We start from the raw sequence: 24484 nt of genomic DNA on the forward strand, positions 1-24484 counted from the left end.
GATTTTAAATGTCTGACAGCCCACCGACATTTAGCCTTGTCTCGTTTTTTTATATCAACAATCTATTTTTAGCTCGTCAACATTTCGTCTTCCTCATGGAGGAAAGATCATCATGATTTTCGTTAAATGAATTAACACTGGTTAAAAAGACTAACGAGGGACTTTTAATGGACTACAAATCCATCAAAAGTGATATAAAAACTTTAGTTAAAGCAAGGTGAAGCAAAAAAGGAATATAAACACACACATTTTATATCATTGTTTTGCAGACAGATTTTAAAGGGACTTTTTCCCATGTTCAATTAGTATTTAAGGTAAATGTGTCAGCCTTGGCCTTTCTTTGCTGCATATCTTGGCTTAAATATCGCACTCATCCAGAACTCTGTAAAAAAGTTACCTTGTCCATAAGCTCCTCTGCACTCATATTTTGGGATGCATTATATTAGTAGTATAGTTTTCTAGCTAATTTGCAAAACAAGTAAAGGCTGCTAAAAAATGGGGCCTTGTAAGTGAAGTATTATATGATATATGTGAGCTAGCTGCCCAAATCCCTTTTGATTGGATACATTTATGTTGAAGGCCCAATTTTCAAGATGACTCAAAAATTCAAAACTATATTATAAATAAAATTGTAGTTATATATTATCTCTCTATAGAAAGAGAAAGATGCTGCATCATGGCCAGATTTTATTTTATACTAAATCTTGAACTATACGTAAACTAATCTTGTGACATAAAAACATGTTCTGCCTGATGTGAGGAATCTGATAAAACACTTTAACTTCAGGCTTCACTTCCCTACATTGCATCCGCATTGTAAACGCTGCTGGTCGACATTTAATGATGTGCCCGCCACAGAGACAGACAGCACACGAGCTGCAGCTGTGGACGGCGGCCTTAACTGTCCTTTGTATCTGCCTTTCTGCTTCACCGCGTTGTCAGTTGTGCATGATGTGTTTACTGACGTGCTCACTCCCGTCTTAGATCTGTTTAATGTGATGGAAATGTGTTAGACGTGTGTCCACGCTCCGGGGGACAAATAATGTAGCAGGATATATGACAAGCAGCCTGTAGAATGACTGACTGACTGTACTGTACTCTTAAGTGATCTGCTCTCATGCAAACACGAGGACTGGACAAACCTCCCCCAGTGTGACTCAGATTTGAATTTCTTATGCATATAGATGAAAACTGATGCCGCACACAGTTTGAGCATGTTTGATAATCCAGCTGCAGTCCGTTAGCGAAGGTAATCCAGGTCTGACTGAGATGGAAATAGACTTTGCGCAGAGAGGGGTAAAAAATAGGACTCCACCAGTGTTTCAAGTGCTAATACGGCCTTCATCCCCAGGCTAGCATGTCTTTTCATCTGCACTTTGTGTTGCGTTCATAGCTAATTGAATGATAATGTGAACCATTTTAGATTTTGGGTCTTTATTTGTCTCAGCAAAAGTATAATGTGAGTAAAGAGTGCTGAACTTCAAAGTTGACCAGAAAAAGTGCAATAACTGTGTTTGCCGAGTGTAATCCCACAGTGTGATACAGAGGAATGCGTATTCTGTGGAGGGAACTGAAAGGTATTATTTCACCATTCTGAATGTAATAGCAGTGTAGTGATACTCTAAGCAGAGTAAAAGAAGGGAGAGGATAAAGGCTAAAATGAAGATCGATAGGGAAACCCTTGGCTCTGGAACATTAGTAATGCTGTAAGGATGCTCTATGTCTCTCGAAACCCTCTCAACAATTTTTCCTGACCTTTTAGTTGAAGAGACGTTTATGCACTTCTCATTCTCAAGATCAAATGTCTGCCCTCCTCATGACATCCTCTATATATATTTCCCCTTGACTTGGCAGCCGGCTTTTATGTCTGACAGCTTTTGTATGGAGAAGCAAGACGTACAGTTAAGTGTTTCGTTTAACTATGGGACAAGGCCTTCCAGCCTCCGCCTGCTGGATGCTTTTGGGGAGATTAAACAGCAGAACAACGGATACCTCCTGACCCGTGTGAATTTGAATGCGTAGAATGTGCAGCGTACCTGGTTGAAACGGAGAGGACGGGCGTGTTTAAGTGGATTATTTGGAATGAAATTGAGTGTTTGGTTGCCAGCCATAACCTACATTATATCACAGTAATGCTATACAGTAAATCCTAGCTAAATATGCATGCTAAGATCTTTTGTCATTGATTTTTGTATTTGAAAAGTGGGTGTAGCAACAGTTACGTCACCTATTAGTTTGTTGACTCATCTTTTTGAAGCCTTGAGTTCAGTATTTCGGCTTTCGCCATCTTGGTTTTTTTTTGGAGCCGGGGTGACTATACTTGGACGAAAGAATGGATTGTCATGGCTATGACCCCATCCTGACTGACATGTCAACGTGGTAGCATCTTGTCAACCACAGGTAGCCACGCTCCAAAGAATACACTGCTTAATCATTCATTATATTCCTAGTGGGTCCATAATTTAAATGAATGAACATCATGCTGTTTTAGAGAAGACTTGAAACTAGTGATAAAGACAATAAACATAGTAGGAAAATGTTTACCTATATAATAAATCAAGGGTCTTGTATGTCTTTTATGATGATGATGTGTATTACTTGTGTGTGCTACTGTTGCAGACCAAATTGCCCCTTGGGGACAATAAAGATTTTCCAATACAATCCAAGGGACAGTAGGTATCTGAATGCAGGTATAAGTCACTTCTGCATTGGCTTTACTTTTGAAACCCATCGACTTTGATTTATTTTTATGATAAGTTAACCTAAAGGCCTGGTCGGATTATCATGAACCACGGGCCCTGGGCACAAACTCAACACAGTCCCTATACAAACACAAATAGACCCTTGGTCGCACACTAGCATGGGGCAACCCACAACCAGGGTTACATTAGCATCCAGGTCCCCAGAGGGCAGCGCTGTAGCACCCCCCTGCTTAAAGTATTACAATCACCTTCCACTCGCTTTTTGTTGAAAAATGTAGAAATTGAGGATATTTGAAGTATCAAAGCGGCATCTTTAGCATCTCTTTCCTTCTTTAGTTTGCTGACCCTCTGAGCGTACATGTCTGCATTTTCTAAATGTTATTTTGAGCGGCAAATACAAAGTTAACGTACCTCGCAACCTCCGTCATTACGTCAATGGAATTTCATCGCTAAATAAAAAAAAAAAAACAATCCAACAATTTTATTCAAACAACATTGTCAAAATAACATTCACTTTCAAAACAAAAATACTTTACACGTTAAAAAAAAAAAGATGTTGATTCTTAAGGCCACACATTTGCCTACTTTGCGGTAATCCCTCCATGCCTGAAGTTCTCTAACATTTAACCTCCTGTGTTTGAAAAAAAAAGAGACAAATTTGTTGCAAAAGTTTTCCTGCATTCGCTTCTGAGACCAAAAACTTGGTACGGATGTTCTTCAAAGTTAATTTAGTTCTCAAACACAATAAACCTCCAACAAGTGGATTGATGATTAAATTTAGTCAGATTCATTTTATTTTTTTTCTCCTCCAAGTTAAAACGTCTTTCTTTGTAGACTGTAATTGCCATAACAGTAGAAGTGGAGCAGCAAAACCTCAGCCTCAAAGTGGCCCCGGTACTTCATTAATTGACATCAGACAAAGTAATCTGATGAATACAAAGTGCCCTTAGACTAGACACCCACTCATTCCCTTGCCACACACACACACTGACACACCAACACACACACACACACACACACACACAGAGCAGATGTTTCACGTAATGGGAGCACAACAGGAAGAGAATTCAATTCAATTTAGCCTGAGATCTAATAGGACATCAAGTGGAAGAGGAAGGCGATAGGGTTTCACACTGGAAGCCCATCTGTGTCCGCGCTCCCTTTCAAACCCACCTACCACTGATGTTGTTAGACTGAAATGAGACAAGAGCACCCTGATGCATCGTAGGCAGTAATCACCTTCTCAAATGACACCATAAGGCCTCGGGGGGTTGAGTAGAAGGGGCAAGGGTTTGTTTAGTTTGATGGCTTTCAATGCGTGTATTGTCATTGTACAGTTTCATTGCATTTAAAAGGGATTAGGAGACTCCTGGGCAGCAGCCAGGTGACCTTCAGGCATAACATGAGAGGGTTACTCTCAGATCATGTGTCTCTGCTGGAATGTGCAGTGTGCATGCTAACGCTAACCCATTCAGAAGTTTAGTTCTTTGATATGATTACTATCAGACAGTGATGATAAGATAGATTTCTAGTTGGTTTCTTGTTTATAAAGAAAATTACCACTGGACATTTTTGGACAACCAGTGTAGAAATCACAGTTTTCCCACCAGATTAAAGGGCCAGTTCGCCAATTTTCAACCTCAGTCCTACCTTGCTATTATGGGGAACTAATGCCACTATGGTAGGAAAATTAATGCAATTTTGTTCTGAGCCTTTGGAGGACGCTATCCGCTACTCCAATGGGCCCTGGAAAACCTCCGCCAGATGACTTGTTTTACGCAGGGAGCTTGCTAAACTACACGTCCTCAATCTAGCAAGCCCGCCTCTGACGTCATGTCTCGTTCAAAATCGTCAGGTTTGAAATGTAAACTGCAGACCTGAAGATTTTTTAGACGGTATATTCTCGTCATATTTTGGATTCTGTACCGCTCTGAGCCACTGCCTGCAGCGATCAATGTCCTTGACTGGAAAACGGTAGTATTTCACTCCAGCGTCTCTCGCTGGGCCGTTCCTTACAGAGGGAGGGACGCCATGCACGCTGTATTAGAACTTTCTCCACAGCTCTGGCGCCAGTTTCGAAAATTATGCTTCTATCAATTACAGAGAACACCAGCTTTGACTGACAGTGGCTTTTTCCAGGGGCAAACTGCTCCTTCAAGTTTAAATAGGATTCACAAATTTTTTTTAAAAGTGTGTTGATGTATTTCTTCAAAAAAAGGGCATGTGAGAATTAGTTGATAGCATTATAATGTCTCTCCTAAAACATTTGACGTTTAAAATAGTCACATCCAAAGTCAGAAACAACCATGTTGTCCTAATTAGGGCCCGAGCGCTGAACGCAGTGCGAAGATCCTATGAGAATGCAAGGAATTACAATCATTTGTGCTATAATCTGAATATAAGCCACATAATAGGAAACAGATTTTTACCCATCTGCAGCTATATCGGCTGGCCATCCAACTTGTTGGAAGACACATTACTTAGTAGAAAGACTTTTACTCAGGAGGCCAAAGTTCAAATCCCTTAAAAAAAGTTGGTGTTTGACAACCTGGTATGGTAAAGCAATGGGCATTTGTTGGACCAAAACCTTTGCATAACTTTTGGTAACATAACAGACAAATCTTTGTATGAGAATAAGCTTCAACCCCAGGTGGATATGTAAGCAGTTAAAAACTCATTTCCAAGGATAATTCATCTACTCTTAGCTCCTGCTGCACCCCGTCAAAACGTATCCAGCAGCCAGATCATATCGCGCTGATGATACAGTGGCTGGTTGTGTTGTTATTGGCCTGCACATGCTCAAATAATGTGAGCAAGCTGTTTCCAGTTACAGTTTTCCTGTAACTTCCCTGATGCGGCCCTGCAGCCTCCCCGTGTTTAAACGAACAGACGCGTGAGAGAGAAGCTGTCAACAGTACCGAGTGTGAAGCGCTTTAAAAAAACGAAATCACCATATAAAAACAGAAGCAAGCTGGAATCCATTTTGTTTTGGGCTGTTTGGCCAGCAGCAGGTGCTTTTTCAAACACACAGAGATGCATGACTTTAAGAGCCTTGCTCAAGGATACCTCGACAGTAGTTTTGGAGGCAGGGGAGAGCGTTTAGGTTTGAAAGTCCCGGCAGGTTTTGGGAGATTCAAGGTTTGTCTGAGCTCCAGGCGACTGCTGCCTCAAGACATGGTGAGATATATCGAGCAAAGTGGTTGATAACGCTGCTTCAATATCTACTTACTTCTTAAACACAGCTGTAAAATCATACACAGCTTCAAGCGGCGGTGCTGAGAAAAAGACGTCTCTTCTATATTAGCATTGGCAAGCGTACAAGGTATATATCCTTATACATAAGGCCAATCTTTCCCGAGGCTAGGATAATTCTGTAATGTTATCCAATGACTGGTGAGATGTACGGCTAATGGAAGGAGCTTGGAATGGTGGCTGTACGTTTTAGACCCGGGAGGACAAAGCAGATGGCGTTCTCGTGCAGGAGCCCTTAAGGGAAGTTTGTGGATTCCTGTTGCATATTTGTCGCTTTTAATGGGGATCAAGGCGAGAGCAGCACACACGCAAACACACACACACACATTCCTGTGAGGTACAAAGGCGCTTTTGGTCGATAAAGACTAGACAGCCTCTAAGTAGCTTCTCTCATCACTATAGTTCCTGCAGCCTTCTTTATAGCGACGACTGCTCATTTGTAAGTGCGGGATGTTTCCCCGGCTGTGGCTTCATCTTTTGTTGCCACCACTGTTTGCCATTCAGTTTATGGGGCCCACACACACACACACACACACACAGACACACAAGTGCGCACACACACATCCTTGGATCCCTCGCTCTTTTATTATGGGAATTCCAAGCACATGTGAGTGAAGCATGGGAGGCAGTCCAGATACCCCTCCCCCGCTACGGCCGGTATCCCCCCCCCCCCCCGTCATTCTCATGGATTTCTCATGGGGGCTAAGGCAGACGAATTGGGGCGGGAGAAGGAGGAGGAGGAGGAGGAGGGAAGAAGGAGAAGGAGGAGGAGAAGGGAAGGAGAGCTAGGCTAATTCATCAATAATCTTTGCTTAATCCCTCCCTCTCCCCTTCTCCTCACTCTCGCACTCTCTCTCTCTCCTGCCTGGAGGCATTCAAGCAATAGATCCATCCCCCGCCCCACCTCACACACACACACACACACACACACACACCCAGCCCCTATACACACACACATACACACATGCGAGTCTGCCTGAACACGTCCAGAGGGAGAGGATGAATCGAGCTGGAGAGTGTTATTCCTTTTGCCTCCGTGTGTGTGTGTGTGTGTGTGTGTGTGGTGTAAGTCGAGTCCTCTGAGGGTTTGTGTGTCTTAGCTCTGACCGGGAGCTAAAATGGTGATTATAGACTAGAGACTAGGTGTGGCAAGACGGGGCGGCGTCAAAGGCTTTGTCTATAGTTCCCGTACAGCCCACCAACCGGGGAGGAGGCTCAGCCTGTCTATCAGAGTCTGTCCCGGAGCCATGCACAGTCTGGGACTGAAAGAGCCGCTGCGTGGGGTTGAACCACTCTCAAACCAGGACCTAAACCACGGGAATTAGACAAGCACAAGTTCAAGAAGCTCCGTGGAACCTTTGTAGCCAGCAACAACAAGAGCACGACCAAGTGAAGAACTGCTGGAGCTATTGCTGTTTTCTTTTCCAGCCTCATTTATTCTTCTTTTGCAACTCATGAGAGAGATTTTCTACAGAGAAACCAGAGAAAGAAGGCAAACTTCTGTGGAGTGCCCGCTGAGGAACACAACCTTTTGAAGAAGCTTTCCCTTGAAAAAAAAAGATCTCTCTTGATTTTTCCAGATTTAAAGGATGCGATTTCAATGACAAAACCATTTGGAATATGGGACTTTTAATCTATGATTTGGACCATGGGGACAGGCAACTATGTTTGTGTGCTCAGCTCTGGGTAATTCTGATAAGTATGTCACATTTATTCCGCTTCTTCCTCGCTGATTTTGCCCTACTTTGATTTCACTGTAGTAACTTAGGTGTAAAGCAGTGTTGACTTGTTTTTCTCAACAAGTGCACTGCAGTACGTCAGATAAGAACTCTTCAAACGCTGAGGACTTTCTTGTTTTAAGCTGTTACAGAAGGTTATCTTCATGTTTCCTGCGAGTTTGATCTTTTTTTTTTTTCCAGAAGATTTCGGTGAATTCTGGTTCAAACTGTTGAATCTCCAGACTCTGATTGATTGATTGAAGGTGTTGTTGTGTTCCAGATAGAGATCACTCATCTCGCACATTGACAAAGTGAACAACATGTGTCATTGGTTAGCCTGTGCTCTGGATGCTTGACATGTATTGACCGGTTATCATCTAATTAGCGTGTGTTGACCTTCTCCCCTTTTCCTCTTTACGGCTGACTGAGTCGAGCAGACCTCTGTGACTTCGTACTTATCTCTAATTCAACGCTTGCTTCACTGTCCACCTCGTCTTTCTGTCTTCCTCATAAGCTCTTATTTCTTTATTCTTCATTCTTTCTATTTCTAAAAGGGAACGTATTTAACACATCTCTTCTCCTTTCTCTCTTCACAGCTCTTGCAGGTAAAATCTCCCCAACCAGCTCAGATGCCCTCCTCAGTTCCTCGGCAATGACAGCCAGCCCATCGCCACCTAATGTGTACCTTCCCGCCAACTTCAAAATGTCCAATGCACAACTGGCCTTCTTCTTACGGGAGGCTCAGATCACAGGACAAACGGTTGGCGGCGGCAGCAGGAGCAGCAGCAGTGGCCCCAGCACGGGACATCCGCTGCAGCGCTCTGAGAGTTTCGTGGTTTTCCAGACAAAAGACCTCCCTGCCATCAACATAAGCTTTGGGCCTTTCGCCCAGGACCAGGCCCTGTCTAAGGAGTTGCTCCAGCCAGCCAGTCCGCTGGATATTCCCGGCCAGCTGACAGTCAACTGGAAGGTGCGGGCCTTCATTGTCCAGGCAAGGGTCTTCTCCAACAACCCCACAGTCCAGGTGTTTTTCTACATCGCCGGCCGGGACTGGGATGACTTCAAGGCTCAGGACAAGCTACCCTGCGTCCGTCTGCACGCCTTCAGGGATGTCCGAGAAATAAAAACCTCTTGCCGCATGAAAGGCAACCTGGCGCAGTGCTTGGCCCAGCTGGAGCTGCCTCCGTCCTGGTTTAACACCAATGTAGCCCCACTGGGTCGCAGGAAAGGCTCCAGCGATGGGCTCCTGGATGGGTTAACCAGCGAGACCCTCCAGGCTGAGCTCTACTACACGTTGCACGGACCTAATCCGGATGGGGAATGCAGTGAGGGCTCTGGTTATAGGGCTGGTGGTGCTTCCAGGGGAGAACCTCTGTCACAGCACCCTCTACTGCGCATTGGGAGCATCAGCCTGTACCAGGCCAGTCAGGAGCAGCTGCTGGTGGACAAACAGTTGGACAAGAACATGTTCCTCAGGCTGCCTGAGAAGCCCCTGAAGCCTGGAGAGACCCTCAAAATCTTCCTCTACTTGATGCCTAACTCCACCGTGGAGCAGTTCACCCTCAAGTAAGTCTCCTTTCAAATGTAAACTGATAACCAACTGTGTGTGTTCTGAGTGCTTCCATATTCATGTCTGAATTGCCACATTTAATGAGTTTATATTCACACATTTACCCTTTGGAAAAAAACTGTGATCAAGTTGTTTACATGCACAGCAGAAGCTCATTCTGTGGGTGTTTCTGTTTCCCTGCGATCATGTACACAAGAATTATCGATGAATACATTATTTGCCTGCTTCTGGGAGGACCTCAGCAAACTTAAGTCCTTTCCATCTTGTCATTAACTGCAGTCTTACATCCCTTTATAATTACGCACACATATAATCATCTGTAATTTGTTGAAGGTTTAGGCTTAAGGCTGTAAGACTGCATGTAAACAGAGCTCTGCAGTGTGAATGCTGCATCTTGTGTGGTCCCCAGTGGGCAGGCTTATATGAAACATAGGATTTACATGTCCATGCAGCCCCTCTATTAACAGAATAATTATCACAGCGCTGGATGTCTCCATAACAGACCTGCTAATCATCCACATTCTGAGCTGCGTAATTAGATAAAGCTTTTACATAACCTCACAATTAATTGCAGCATTTTATGAAGGCGAAAGATCACGGTGTGCATGTAAGTGTGGCCAACATTATGTAATTCCAAACCATGCAACATCTTCTCGCCAGCAACGAGGTGCTCTGCCATTTATGTTCATTTTAGGTCTATAAGAGCCAAACGAGCATGTAATCACATATTTCATCCTTCTCATTAATTTCTCCCTCGCTGAGCAAAGTGATGTGCCAGGAGTAATTAAATGCAGGTAAGATAAAAAAGGGAGATGACAGGGTTAAAGTGTTAGCAGACTGCACAGTTCACCTTTTTTGAAGTGGTGGCTTAACATCCAGAGATTTCAGGGTTTTTTTTCTCCTCGCAGGACAGAATTGTATGAATAATTTTCAGTGAACTGCTGCTCAAACAGATTGTGTTTGAAAGCGCGAGGCCTGCTCTGTTTAAACAGGTAATGGTTGTGGATACAGTACGCTGTAGTATCTCGTGCTCATGCGGTGTTACTATGGAGGAGCACACACTGAATCCATGATGGAAGCAACAATATTTTTGGTTGTTTATTTGTCTACTTGTCAACTATTAACACTTAAAGCAACAAACTGCATGTTTACAATAATAATATTGGTGCATATTAGCCAAGAAAGTTGCTTGTAATGACTTGATGACATAATTTAAACAGTTTTGAACTGCACCAGGTCACCAATAAGCTTGTTAAATTCTGCACTAGCATCTGACATGAGCCACTATTAGCTCTGAAAAAACTATTTATGAACATTTAATGTATTAAACAGACTTCTCTAGAGATGGAATGAAATAAATATTTGAATTGCAATCCATGCAATTTCCTCTTATATTGCAAATGCATTCAAAGTGTCGTCTTTTATTTGCATATAAATGGCAAAAGCCCATCAAATGCTAATAAAAGAACTTAATCTAGGTATGTAAATACACCCAGGAACAATCACAGACATTGACATTGAACCTGACATGACTGAATTTAATTTGCTGCCATGTGTGCTTTTTAATCAATGTTTTGCACAACAGTTACATAGGTCTCATTATGGAGTGTTATCAGGGTCAAAACAATGTCGCACGGGCTCCGGGGCAAAAAATAAGGCCTCCAATTGACCCCTCATTACTCCCTCATCTCCCGTTCTGTATCACTAAGTTTTTTGGTCTCTTCAAACAAATATCTGGCTCTTTAGCAGCTAAATGTGAAATAAAGTTGTCTTTAGGTGCCACAGGTGCCTGCTGTAGCCGTAAATGGCACCATGAGAGCTGAGAGAGTGAACCAAAACAGTACAGTTGGGGCTCAGACAGCTGAGCTAAGAGAGTTGTGTGATAGTTTTCTGCAGATTCTTTACAATAAGCAACTTTTTCATTTTCATATACATTGTTGCTGGAGCCATTCATTGCCGTGGTGTATATCTGTGTATATTTTGTTGTCGACACCAGTTGTAGGTCGGTGGTGGTAGGTCGTCACGCTCTCACAACATCCACACCGGCATCAGACACATTGAAAAAATAAGTTCACTGTTTGTTTTTATTGTTTAATAAATGGGAACATCACCAGAATCGGGGTTTATTGCCAAGTAGGTTTACGCCTGGATCCCAAAGTATCCATGTCCCGAGCGATCCGTCTGCACCGCGGTTCTGGTCCATCAGACGGCGCGAGCCCTCGCCCACAGGAAGCGTGTCTGATCCGCAGCACAGCGGAGCGCTGGCCCAAGCTGCTGGATTCGCAAGATCACAAGATCGTGTGAGAATTGCGAAATCACGTGATAACATCAATGCTAAACAGAGCGACACACAAACAACAGTTCAGTTTGCACCTCTGAGGTTGATTATCTGCTCATTTGAATATCATTCCATGATTTTTGTGCTTCTACCATGGCTGAGTACACGACTTAATTAAAAGTGTTCTTTTTTCAGTGTGTTGTTGAAACAGGAGTCTGTACCGGTCTGTACTTGATGTTTTATTTTGAAATGACTGGATGCTGTGTGCTGTTTTCGTGTTACTTCCTGTTTGGAACGACCTGCTCTGTTCAGCTTGACGCGTGCTTGAAGCGGCCTCCGTCAAAAATAGACCTGGCGCGTATCTTTAGCGGAGCAGAGCTTCTGGGACGCGCCGGTGACGACCGCGGCGCGTGCTGTGGAATCACGATCATTGACTTGAATGGGCGGCATCGACTCCGGAGGTCGCAGCTAGCGGTCGGGATTTGAGGGTTACACATACAAGGAATTTGTTTTGAACACTTATAAAAGAACTAGAATAAAGATAAGACTTAAATAGAACATGATAAAAAATAACAAACAATAGGTATAATTAAAATATATACAACAGGTAATTAAACCAACAGTGATTACATCTCGGACATTCCTTATTTCTGGAAGCACGCCAAAAACATGGTCTCCCTCATGCACCCAGCAGAGTGATTAAAACCAGGTCAGGATAGTCACTACTACAGTTTTAAAAAACATCAATCATATAAAGCTGCTTTAAGTGATAATCTGGTCTGCTGTGAGACTAACTACTGCATTTATCATCCAAGTAAATTCACAATGTAAGCACACAAGCAAAACTGGGTTCTAAAAGTTTTAAAGGAGGTTTAAACGCAGGGCTATACATGGCAGGATATTCTATTTCTAATAATAAAAAGTGTGAAGAAAGTCTCTGACAAAACAGTATTTTCCATTATCCACAATCCATTCATAGTTGGCATCTCCGGATTTCAGCTGTACAATTCCTCCTATTTCCTCTGAGCATCAATATTCATCTCTATATTCTCGTTCTCTGACATCAGAACTGCCTCAAAAGGGCCATTATGGCTGCTGCAGCAAATACTGTTTGCCAATGTTAACTTTCTGCCTTTGACCCTCTGCCTATCGAGATTGAGCCGAGGGAGTGCGAGGCTCTGCTCTGCTCGCCTCTCCGGTCTCTGCTCTCCTCTCCTCTCCTCGCTTGTCAACACAATATGCAGGGTTAGAGAATGAATGATTATTTGCACTTGACGAAGCTTTAGGAAAGTAATTCTTCCTCTGCTCAAAGCTCGAAGGCAGCAAGAAGAACAGAAACACGAGGAACCGGATATTACTGAGTAACCCGGGAACGATGATGAAACTCACTGTAAATATGATTGTTGAGTCTCTAACAGACCTAAATTTAGAAATTTGAGGGCTATTAATTAAGCTTCAATAGCTCATTATGTTCCAATGGAAAACAAGCACAGACTCTCCCTGCAGAAATACTTTATAAATAGTGACTCTTATCTTTTCAGCTGGAGGGATTTTAGAGGTTATGACCCAAACATTTTTGTCATTTTAATCAAGGTTAGATAAAAAAAAAAATATGTTCTTTTACTTTTATACTTTTTTAGACACAGTTTATTGACATGACATCTCGTAATAACTTCATGATACGGCACTAGTGAACTCTTTCAGGTGACATTCAAGCAGCCCAACGCATTATTGAACCCACAACAGCTTATAGATATGACTGTATCTTAACATCAGCTGTTCCTGGCTTATTATTTTATGTACTAAACATCTGGTCATGCATTGGGCAGAAAAACGGTCTTTGTGCTACTCACCATTCCACTTAAACTGTATTCTGTCAATCTTCTTATCCTTTGGGAAATTACAGTAGCCTACAAAGGACAATTCCAAGTCAAGACGCAAAATTTTACTTGGACTTTTGCTTTGTAATTTGTTGTTGAAGAAACTTCAACTCAAAGCAGAAAAGCGCCTGACGTCATTGCCGTTTTTTCTGATTGTCCAATCGGATGAAAGGAGAGTTGGGCCTTCTGTCAGTTTACAATATAACGGTTAGGTTAATGACCAATGATTCGGTGGTTGCCTTGACAATAATAGGAAAAAAAGGCGCAGCAAGCTGCTCTTATTTTAACCGTAGGCTTCAACAAAAAAGGCAGTACTGCGAGCCTCCTCCGTCCGATTGGACCCTTATGGTGACATTGTCAATAATAACACAATAACACTGTGTATTTGAAGGTGCTTCTGTGTCATTTCATTAAATAATCAGCAAAAAGAGCAATTTATTTGACTGTGGAGAGAGGTGACTAAATCTGTTATTCGCAAATAAAATAGATCGTAATTCATTCATCAAACAATAACAAGTCAGATGACGGACAGTCAACGTACAATCAGTCTCTTTTATTTGGGAAAAAGACCACTAGCGGAACTAAAGGCCACATTCGCCTAATTGATGTAATTCTTTCCTATAGTGTGTCAGATATCACTTTAGGAAACACTGCCTGGGATTTGGTTTTTGTGTTTATATCTATGGAAATTCTCTGAGTCAGACGAGAGTGCAAACCATTAATTATCAAAGTCCCCACCCCCAGGAATCCCAAGCATTTGTCTTAACACTGTCAGAGCAACGTTTTTCACTCCCTAACACTCCCCTTCTGTAAAATATATCATTCAGTGCCAGTCATAATACTCTCCTCTCACAACGTCCTCCATAACACAGAGTCTCTCCATGACAGTGTTCTTCTTTTTAAGTGATGTGAGCTTTTGTCTGAAATCGGGATTATAAAATAGTTTCATCAAATCAGAGAAAAAAGTGTCTTTGAGAATCTGCCAGTCAAAGCGTGGGGCAACAAAGTTACAGCAGGGCTTTGTAGTACAAGGGGAGAGCTTTGTCATATCCCCCCGCCTCGTAAAACATTTAGCTGACCATGTTAGCACCAATACACCACTGCAATTCTTCACCAGGCTGCCTCTCTGTGCCCCTTGCAGGGATGGAAATGAGGAGAGATGAAACAGGAGGGTTAAAAAAGGGAGAAGCAGGGAGAAGAAAGCCCAGTTTGAGCCTCTTGAGTGACTCAACGCAATAGGTTGTGAATTCAATAGTCCTGGAAGCCAACTGTCGAGTCCCCCACGCATCCAGGAAGATGATTAAAGATGCAATAAGGAGCGTCTTTAAAGATGAATCAGAGGAACCCCCTCCTTCCTCCTCCGACTCTCCGTTTGCCTCTATCGTTTCCTCCAATTTCCCTCCGTTTCAGTCGCCCGGCTTTGAAGCTCCTTGACTTGTTTTTGCAGGAGATGGCACGGCAGGCAGACAGAGGGCACAGCCTGGCCACTTGTGGAATCTGCCCTAGTTTTCTCAGCGCTGTCAGAAATGTGCGCTGTGTGTGCTTGCATGGGTACATTTCATGCTTTGCGAAGGGGGAGTAGTGGTGTGTCATATTTGGTTGCCATGGCAATACAAAAAAAAAAAAAATTGTGCGTCGCTGTGTTTAATGTTATCCAGCGTGCGGTGCTTGGCATTTTGAAGCATCATATTGCTTTGCTGGTTGGGTTTTCTTTTGCACTGTAAATGTCATTTTAAAATCACATCTTTAATAATCTGCAATGTTTTCCACCCACCATCACAGACTGATACATTACCACAATATCAATACCTACCTCCATCAATACCAGAGGTGCTCTACTTATCACCACATATTGTATTGACAGAACATAAGCCAAATGCCAATCGTATAATAAGTGCCGGAAGGTTAAAATCACAGCTACTCAAGGAATACTGACATGAAAATCAGCTTTAGAGACTGGTTCACTTTTGTTAAATCGTCACTGATCAGTATTGTTTCTAAATAATAATTACTCAAATGACCATAGGTGACTCTTATGCCCCTCTTTTCCCATTGCCAGTGAAGTATACTCCTGTCGATCTCTTTTCTGCTGCGTCACCGTCTGACGTCACAAACGCGCCAAAGACAGGGTTAGTAAACAGTGAATATGTTACGGTGGTTAGGTCTTTATTGTATCTATTACTCATTCAGTCTGTTTATTAAACTCTGCGCTGACAAATTTGGAACGATGTTCGAGCGCTGCTTGGACGGAGACGGGCGGAATTTGTAGCTGAGATGACAAGGAGTCGCAGAAGTTACAGACAGAAAGGGGGCGGAGATTAACGTGTCGACACAGGTTATGTGTTCCCATCAATGCCGATCGGAGCAGAGGTGATAATTACCTGGGTCTACTGCAGAGTCATTTGAATGCCGATTGTAGCCTTTCCCACTAATCAAAAAAGCCGGGTGTTGGTGGGTTTTTTGATCAGTGGGAAAGAGGCTTTAAAAAGCTGAACAGCTCTTTGAATCTCTTTAGCTCTTCAAGCTTGTGCGGCTTTTCATTTTCACCTGCAGCAGACTGCAGTTTTTACTGTACAGAAATAAACCTCCTGCTTGTTGCTTGCTGGGTAACAAACAGCAAACAGTTGGCGAGTAGCTGGTTAACAGAGTGTTGAACGTCAGCAGCTGAAGAGCCAGATATTTTCCTCTGGAGTAGGTGGAGACCAAAAACAGAGCTTAGAAATGAGTGGGTATTTGATCTGTGTGTGTAAGCTCATGGAAGCCATGGTGAGCACGTTTCCCCACTTTTAATTAGCGCTCTTCCAGTGGGGAACAGTCTGGCTGAACCCATCTTAATTTCAAACTACTGGGTTTTCTTGTTTGTATTTCTTTAAACCAACTGGCGGCAATAAACCCAGAGACTAAACACGAGCCCTGGCATGAACATGGGTGAATCCCTGCCAAATAAGTCTGATTAACACATTCTTTGTATATCTCTACAACCAATCACCAAGCTAGTTGCACTGAGCTGTATTTTTGCTCAGAGGTTGTTGCTGTCATTCCACATAGCAATGGAAATGAATGCAAATAGTGGTGATTTATGTCTGAAATAGGCCGCTAATGGTAGTTAAGCACACATACATCCTGTGAGTCAGACTAATGACATGATCATTTTTTTCTGTCCTAGAACTAACCTCGCTTTGCCAAAGAGCTGCAGCTGGTACGAAGCCAGAAAAATGTGTTCTTTGGTTTATTCATACGCAGACTCTTAGTAGCTTAACCCGCATAAGACTTTAAACAGCAGCGAGGTCATTGCACACATCTAAATGTAGTCAATGACGAGATGCCGATTTAGATTTGGTGACTCATTGACATTTTCTCTGAAGTAAACACAGCTGTGATGCGGACACACACATACATTCATATTATCCTAATCTATGTGCACGGTACAAGGCTCCTGGAAACAGCGCAGTACTTCAGAGCCTTGGGTACAACATGCAGTATTCAAATGCCCTGGCTCCAAATAAAGGCTGGAGGAGGGAGAGCGAAGTGGAAGCCAGGGAGAGTGACCCACATTCAGCAGTAGTGGCTTCATCCCCGGCAGCTAGATGGTCGCTCGCGCCTCGTAGGGAACACGGAAAACTTCCTGACCTCAGCCTCTGCTTCCTGCCAGCTCTGCGGTCTCGCTGCGCTCCGTGTCCCGCGTCTCATTGTCGCTGTCAGTGTCGGCTCGTCTTTTCCTGATGCTTTGATGGGAAATGTCAGCACCTCTCGCAGTGGAGCGTTTGCATGTTCAGATCGTATGACTCGGGAAGCGATGCCGCTGCCGTGGGCCGTCTTGTCACGACACATCGGGTGACACAGAGAGCCGCTGTTTATCTAATATCAGAGAAGGAGGTCAGAGGAAGTGCCTGCACTATCATGATGGCAAAATCAAATGAAGCCCTTTTATTAGGCCGTATTGGACTGCACCAACCGCACCACTTCCCTTATTGCTACCCTTCCTTTCTCTCTGTCTCTCTTCCTTAGCTGCAACCAGGCTTTTTGAGGTCAAGCTGCAGGGGGGAAAGTATTTACCATTGTGAACTTTAATCTGTGTGGATCTCCTCTTAAAGGCCGCTGGCACAAAGCACAAAAGGGGGATATACTGTATGTGCCAAGATTTTAATGAAATGGGCTGTTTTGTGCTCGAGTTAGTTTTTTAATGCTTTAAGAAAGTTGCATGTGTCAGCTCTCTCCGCCCTGTGAAAAGAAGATATTAATGCAGGTTTTTTCCAGTGCTTGGCTACTACTGAAGTAATTCAGCCTTTTTCTAACCTTGAATAGGTCGGCTGAGTAACTTTATTTAGGTAATTCTAGTGTATACGCATGGAAGATTCTTCTTTCAAACCCAGTGTATAGCGGGATCTTTGGTTTGCTCAGCATGTAACTGAGCGGTGGTTCGGTTTCAAGACAAACTGTGACCCGAGCACAACTAATTAATTCAGACATTCTATCTCAAACCCACAAAGTTCACCCAAGTCAAGTATACAGCTGTAAACTCATTAGGCAGATTCTCATACTGTCCCTGCATATTCATTATTCCACCCTGTCAGTGCAGCTTGTTAATATTTACTTTTGTCAACATAGACAGAAAAGGCTTAATCGGTGAATGTATTATTCTCTCATTTGGACGCTCAAATTGGGGCGATATTGCTGCAAACAGTGGCTTACACTGCAGCTCTAATTCATTAACCTCTGTAACCCTGCTGGACCTGCTGGCCAGCTCATTAAATGAATATGTTGTGTGGACAAACATTGTTCAGAGCCACCAAACTATTTCAAATTAACATATTCTCATAATGGTGCATATGATATCTTTGGAAAAGTAATGCACAATTTTAGGTGTTTATTCCTATGAATAGCTAATGTGTTCCCTGCCAAGGATGTTGCATACTAATGCTTTGTCACTGCCCGTCTTCGGTGTCTCATACTGACACAGCAGTTAGCTTCCGTTTAGCGTTGGTTTTAAGGAACCCTTTAGTTTGTCTTTTAAGGTGATAGTGTGGATTTATGGAAATGGGGTGTACTTATCAATAGACAGTATAATATCTACAGTAGATGGTGGTCAGCACAGCAACTTATTGAGAAGCCAATCAGAGTACATACACGGAAGCTAAGTCACTATCTATCGCTGAATGAGGTAACACAATGGTGATTGAGCCTATGGCCCACTGATGAAAGCCTTTGCATTTGCAGTATTACAGACTGGGTGTTTGTGGCGGCTTACGTGGAAAAAATCACAAGTGGCGCCCAGTTAGTGACGCGTTTTCCATCACCCAGCAGTGGTTGGTCCGCCAGAGAGGGTAGGCGGAGCTAAGAGGCTGTTTTTCTGGTATAAACAGTAATCTACTATGGCTGAACAAACAAAGAAAAGATCGATGACTACAGATACAACTTCAAAAATAAGTGAAAATCCAAAGAAAAAGAAACAAACTCGATGCTCAGATGAAGGCAAACAGTCTGAAAAGGAAAGCAACCGTCAGGGAGGGTTACAACCGGAGCCAACTGTAGACGTCACACATGCAACACTGTCTGGATATCTGGGAAGTGTGCTCCCGCAATTATTGTTTATCGCCGTAGGTGCCGCCAAAGAGAACGAAACTGAGATCTTTAAGATTACCACAAAAACACATGGGTTACATGTTATTATGGCACATTACTGTTCATAGGTATAAGTATGAAGAGTGAATAAGAACAGGCTGTTTAAATGCTGCTCTCAGACTTGACAAAGAAACCAAATAATACTTAAAGTTGTAATAATGACATCTGAAACTGCTGCAGAAGAAGGTATAATCAGCACCCATTTGCCCCATTAACCACTTAATCAAAGTTGAATGAATTCTTTCTGACAGCATTAATCAAGCTGGACCTTTTAGATGTGTTCAGGCTTTGTGGGAAAATCCTTTCACATCCTTTTTTTTTATTTTAATCTCAGGTCATGCGATTTTAAAACCCTATGTTTGAAGAGGACGTCGCACAGTTTCATCCCTATCATCTATTCCCACTGCTCGGTATCAGGGCGCAGGCCTTTTTGTAGTCTAAATGGCTTTCATAAATCCTTTTTAATTAATATACATGGTAAAATAATACTGAGTGCTGTTCATTGTAGCTCTCTGCTCAGTTCTTCTGCAACCGCTTTGGTTTTTTAAACACTTTCATTTAGAGTTAATCTACAGATTGGCAACTAAAGCTCAGCGTCTGCAGAAATGTAAAGCATTATTTCTCCATCTGATTGCATCAGTCTGATGAGAGTCGCTGTAGTTTGTGTCGGTGACTTGTGACACTTATTTTGTCGCATCATCTTCTTTGCTTTTAACATTTTGCACCCTGTTATATAAACTTATTCTATCTCAGTGCTATTGTCCTGCAGGTCTCAGACTTTTTGGAGGTCAGTGGATCAAATGTGTTTGTCTGACAGCTGCATAAACACTGACAGACTTATTCACTTTCCCAGAAGCACATGTGACTATCGCCCGATCCTTCTGCAGACTGTTGGTTTATAGAAAGAGCCTGAGAGACAAATTGACAAAAGCTCAGAACTGCTCATTTCCTCGGTCTGCAAGGCAATCAAACACGCGGGCCTCAGGTACAAAAAGTGTGTTTTTTCATTTGACTGCACAGGCTTACGTTAACTGCTTTATCTTTGTAATTTCATTTCCCCCGTGCTCCAAATGAAACTGCAAATCGTTCGATCACCAAATGGTTTTGTTCACTTTCCATAACACATTTCTTTGTTTTCATCTCGACAGGTTTATGTTCCGTCTTGGTTCTCCCAGAAAATGTGTTTGCTCGTGCTGCCGCTCAAGCTGTGAAATATTGTGACGTCTCTGCAGGAGTGTAGATTGAAGTTTTTATTTGCAGGTTGTTTCCGCAGTCATACAACATTACTTTAGTTATGTCTGTACTTCAGTTTATGTCGTTTTGAAATCTTGAAATGTCAGTAAAACATGGTTGAATATAATTTGGGATCCAACAATGATGGTGCATCAAAATGATGTTGTTGTATTCCAGTGGTTGGATAAGTTGTGTGTCTGAGATATAATCAGAAGGAAAAGCTGATGCTGATACATTTTGGGACGACACCGAATCCTCTCTTGGGTGTCACTCTTGCCCATATCTCCCCGAGAGCCACCCATCCAGAAAGCCACAAGAAAACTCAGGAAAACATCTGCTGAACTTTCTTCACTTGGCTTCATTCTCTGATCGTGTCTTGAATGTTAAAAACTACTCCAGAAAGTGGGTGTATCACCAAAGACTGTATATAAGAAATGGGTGTAGTCACTGTTTGTGGACCACCGTTTTAAAGCCTAAAAGGGGCCGTATCTTTTGAATGGATATTGTCATATTTTGCATGGGTTTCACATTTTTGTTCACAGCTTTTTTCCAGAATGACATTTTTAAAGGTCGCCTCTGAAATGATCCGTTCAGAAGAGCTGCAGGTTTATACGTAGAACCTTGCTTTCGCTGAAATCGACCAATCATCATTCACCGTCATTCACCTCAGGCTGCCTTCTTGCACTAGCTTGTAGTCAAGTCGTTAACTCCTGGTGATTCTGGCTTGAGGCTTAAGGCCGAATAACCGATCCTGGACCAGCCATGTTTTGTACAACTTTTTTAGCCCCTCCACCACTTGTGCGATCCCACAAGGGCCTACGTGGTCACTCCAAATACTGTCGGTCAATCGTGGCTAAGGTCTGACCTTTGAATGGCAAAAACGGCTTGTTCGTTTCAGGAGGAAGGAGAGGCTCCGAAAAATTAATTAATACATGTATACAATTTTTAAAATGAAACAAACTTTACCAACGTGATTCAAAAGCATGTTAGAATAATAGATAAATATGTCCCCTTTAATTCTGGCACCTGCCACATTTAGACGAGTATGCATTGCAATGCCTCGATCCTGAACAGTCGCTGTGGTAGTCAATAAAAGGTAGCCACGCTCTCATACAAGCCCTGCTTTATTGTCGACTTTACTCTCAATAGGACCACGAATTACAAATTGAACATCATGCTGAATTGAAGAAGACTTGAAACTAGCGATTGAGACCATAAACTCACTCAGGAAATGTTTAAAAAATCAACTGAAATGTAGATGATTTTCTGCTCAACTTACATACAGTCGCCCCCTGGTGGCTGCATGTTAAAGGTACGTCCACGTTGGCTGAAACCACGAGGCTCCCTCCAGTTGTTATATACAGCCTATGTTCATGAAAGAGAAGCTGTATGTTTAAGGCAATCTGATTGTGCATATCAGCTTCACCACGAGCATCTGGTGGAACTCTCTATGGACAGATGAGTCTTAAGATTAGCTTTAAAAGGGATCAAAATGAGCAGCTAATACTCAGAAACCCTGATTAGCAGCCATTCCGCATTAACAGTGGACCAAATTACCCCCCGCGTCTGGTAGAGACTGATTAATTCATCAAGAATGTTTGGCTGCACACTCTCCTGCTAAATGTGCCATAATCAGTTATTGAGCTCAAGGAAGTGTGTCTGTTTTTTTATCCTGCTGCTGAAGGCTGTTGAATAACTTGATTCAAAGAATCAGTGAGTGACAGAATGTGTTCATCTCTGTTGCTTTTTATCCAGCAGAAGATTTTGGTCCATGATTGGATGACATTAAGTGAGCTGAGATGCAATATCGTGGAAAATCAGATGAGGGGGATGTGTGTAGGTTGATAGGCAGGTAGTGAGGCATCTGCCCTGAGAGGTTATCATATTTCTCAGTCAGCATCAAATATCTGTCCCCCCGTCCTCCTCCATTAGATCATTTCTACCCCCACAAAGCAGCCCTCCTCCAGCACACATCACCTTATGTGGTTATCTTCAAACCTTTAGGGGTTTAAGCGACAAGACTAAGATAAGCCATATTTTCCTCCGCAGGAAGGCAGCCTCCATTTACCTGTCCCTCCCTCTTTCATGTTGTCACAGACAGAAATTGGCGAGGTTTTATTACTATCTCTCCCTCCCTCCTTCTTTTTTCTTTCTCCTTTTTTTTTTTTTTATGATGCCTGCCAAGAGATTTGCTGAGCCAATCTGTAGTAATAGACACGGCTCTACCCAGCGTGAAGGATTGAACTGCCCAGTAGGCTGCAGTTTCAAAGGAGGCAGTGGTGTGGAGAAGTTGCATCTCTCTACCACAACTAACTTTTTGATTTTAATGATGTACTCTGTGCCACGAGTGAGTGTTCTTCGCAGCTGTTATTTGCAAAGCTGAACATCAAATCCTGTACAGTACGATCAAAGGGTTCATGGTTTATTACCGTCCTGAGAGACTGATTCTTTGAGTCTCATACAGTGGGCAGTTTATTGGGTTAAGCTGACAACTCCAATGCAAACTAACACAACAGTTCAGGCTTGAATTCCATCTTTACATGCATAAAGTCTTGATTGACACTGTCACAGAGGTGGTAATTTATATTCGGTTGCAGAGTACCGTTCTCCTGGACTGCATTAACAAATAGTATCTACGCCCTCAGAAATAAACACACACACACAGTGCCGTGCATTATTATTCATCCCCTTTGGATGTTTCCACAGCACACAGTCTTAAAACCTCGAATCCAAATAGCCTTCTTCTGGCTTTTTACTTTCTTATTACCAAACAAAAGCAGTCCAAAAAGCAGACACCTGCTGGATGCACAAGTATTAACCTGAGGCGTTTGGCTGCACTTAGTAAGAGGTTTCACAGCAAAGAACTCAAAGTTTTTTATATTTTTAATTCTAAATCATTTTCAATACCATGTGATATTTCCCCCTACTTAAAAATGATAGACTATTGTGTTGGTCTATTATATACCCCAATAAAATCTATTTTAATTTGCAGTGGTTAGGGGCCCTGGTGTAGCTCAGTGGGTAAACAAGTCGCCCCATAAACAGAGGCTACAGTCCTTAACTCCCGCCCTCAGCTCTTTACTGCATGTGGACTTGAGACTTGGTGACTTGGACTCGAGTCACTGTTTTGATGACTTGTGACTTGACTTGAGACTTGACTTAACTTGAGGCATGATGACTCGGATGAGAAAATGGTGCAGTTTGGACGTGGGACCGGACGAAACATCGCATCACATGTCAACATCACAACAGACAACAGTATAATAGTCAACCAAAATAGTGACAGTGCATAAGAGGAATAATATCCCCTCTACAGAGATATGCTAAAAACTACTGTCGGGCTCATCACGTTTCAAGAATGTCACTGTAGCTGGGATTACCCAATCAGAGGATGTGTGACTAAACTACACTACTACTGCACGCACGTCATAGGAAACCCATCCTTCAAAATAAAAGCACAGCATCGACTTTTTGCCACAACTTTTATTTTCCAAGCACACATCCGCGACCCACTTTAGGGTCCCAACCCACCAGTTGAGAACCACGACTTTAGACTATACAGAGGTCATTATAAAGTGGCCTTTACATGTTAAATAGATTCAATGTTTGTGATTGCGAGTGATTACGGGTTATTATGAAAGAAGAGCAAATATGTTTCTGCTTTGTGATGCTCCTTCTATACTGATGTGAAAATGTCAGCATGCACCGTAAGAGCCTCCTCGTGTTCTCACAGCCTTGTATTGACTGTAAACAGTGGATGGTTGAAGTCACAACAGAGCAGAGAGGAAGGAGCCAGTCATAAGTCTGTATTCATGCAGGCAGAGCCGTGCTGTTCCATGCCGATATATAAACCTACCTTGGCAGAATTTCTCTGCTTTTATGAAGCATAATGGGAGTAATGGATAAATGAATAATGGGTAAGATAATACAGTATGAGCTCATGGGATACTAGCCAATCTAAGGGAAGGAAATTGAGATGAAGACATGATTGGGTTAATGCATATTCATAACAGATGGCAGCCATCCAGGACTTCTAATCTAAGGGTGGTAAATGCATGAATTGCCTTTTCCTCTTCCTTCTGGTGGCACAATGTGCACGATATGCCTCGTCTCATTTTTACTCTCGGCAGTTTGTCATTTTAAACAGGGCAATGTTCATTCTAGCATCTGCAGTGATGTATTTCAGTGGCAGAGAGCTTTTAACTCAATGTATGGCACTGCCTGCCTGC

At 42.6% G+C, this 24484-nt stretch overlaps 1 protein-coding gene across 2 annotated transcripts in view; it reads left to right on the forward strand.

Moving 5' to 3' along the window:
* Nucleotides 1-24484, forward strand: part of tmem132e (transmembrane protein 132E) — a 484215-nt gene that overhangs the window by 334225 nt on the left and 125506 nt on the right. The window contains exons 1-2 of one of the 2 annotated variants that reach the window (XM_069671682.1): nt 7575-7653; nt 8269-9238. In XM_069671682.1, coding sequence (XP_069527783.1) covers nt 7575-7653; nt 8269-9238 — 1049 coding nt within the window. Of the gene's footprint in view, nt 1-7574; nt 7654-8268; nt 9239-24484 lie in introns of those variants that run through there. The other variant, XM_069671683.1, reaches the window with a different exon arrangement.

Source organism: Semicossyphus pulcher, unplaced genomic scaffold (genome assembly GCF_022749685.1).
Source record: "Semicossyphus pulcher isolate SPU_LCO1_2020_fin unplaced genomic scaffold, fSemPul1.0.p SCAF_10, whole genome shotgun sequence".
NCBI lineage: Eukaryota > Metazoa > Chordata > Actinopteri > Labriformes > Labridae > Semicossyphus > Semicossyphus pulcher.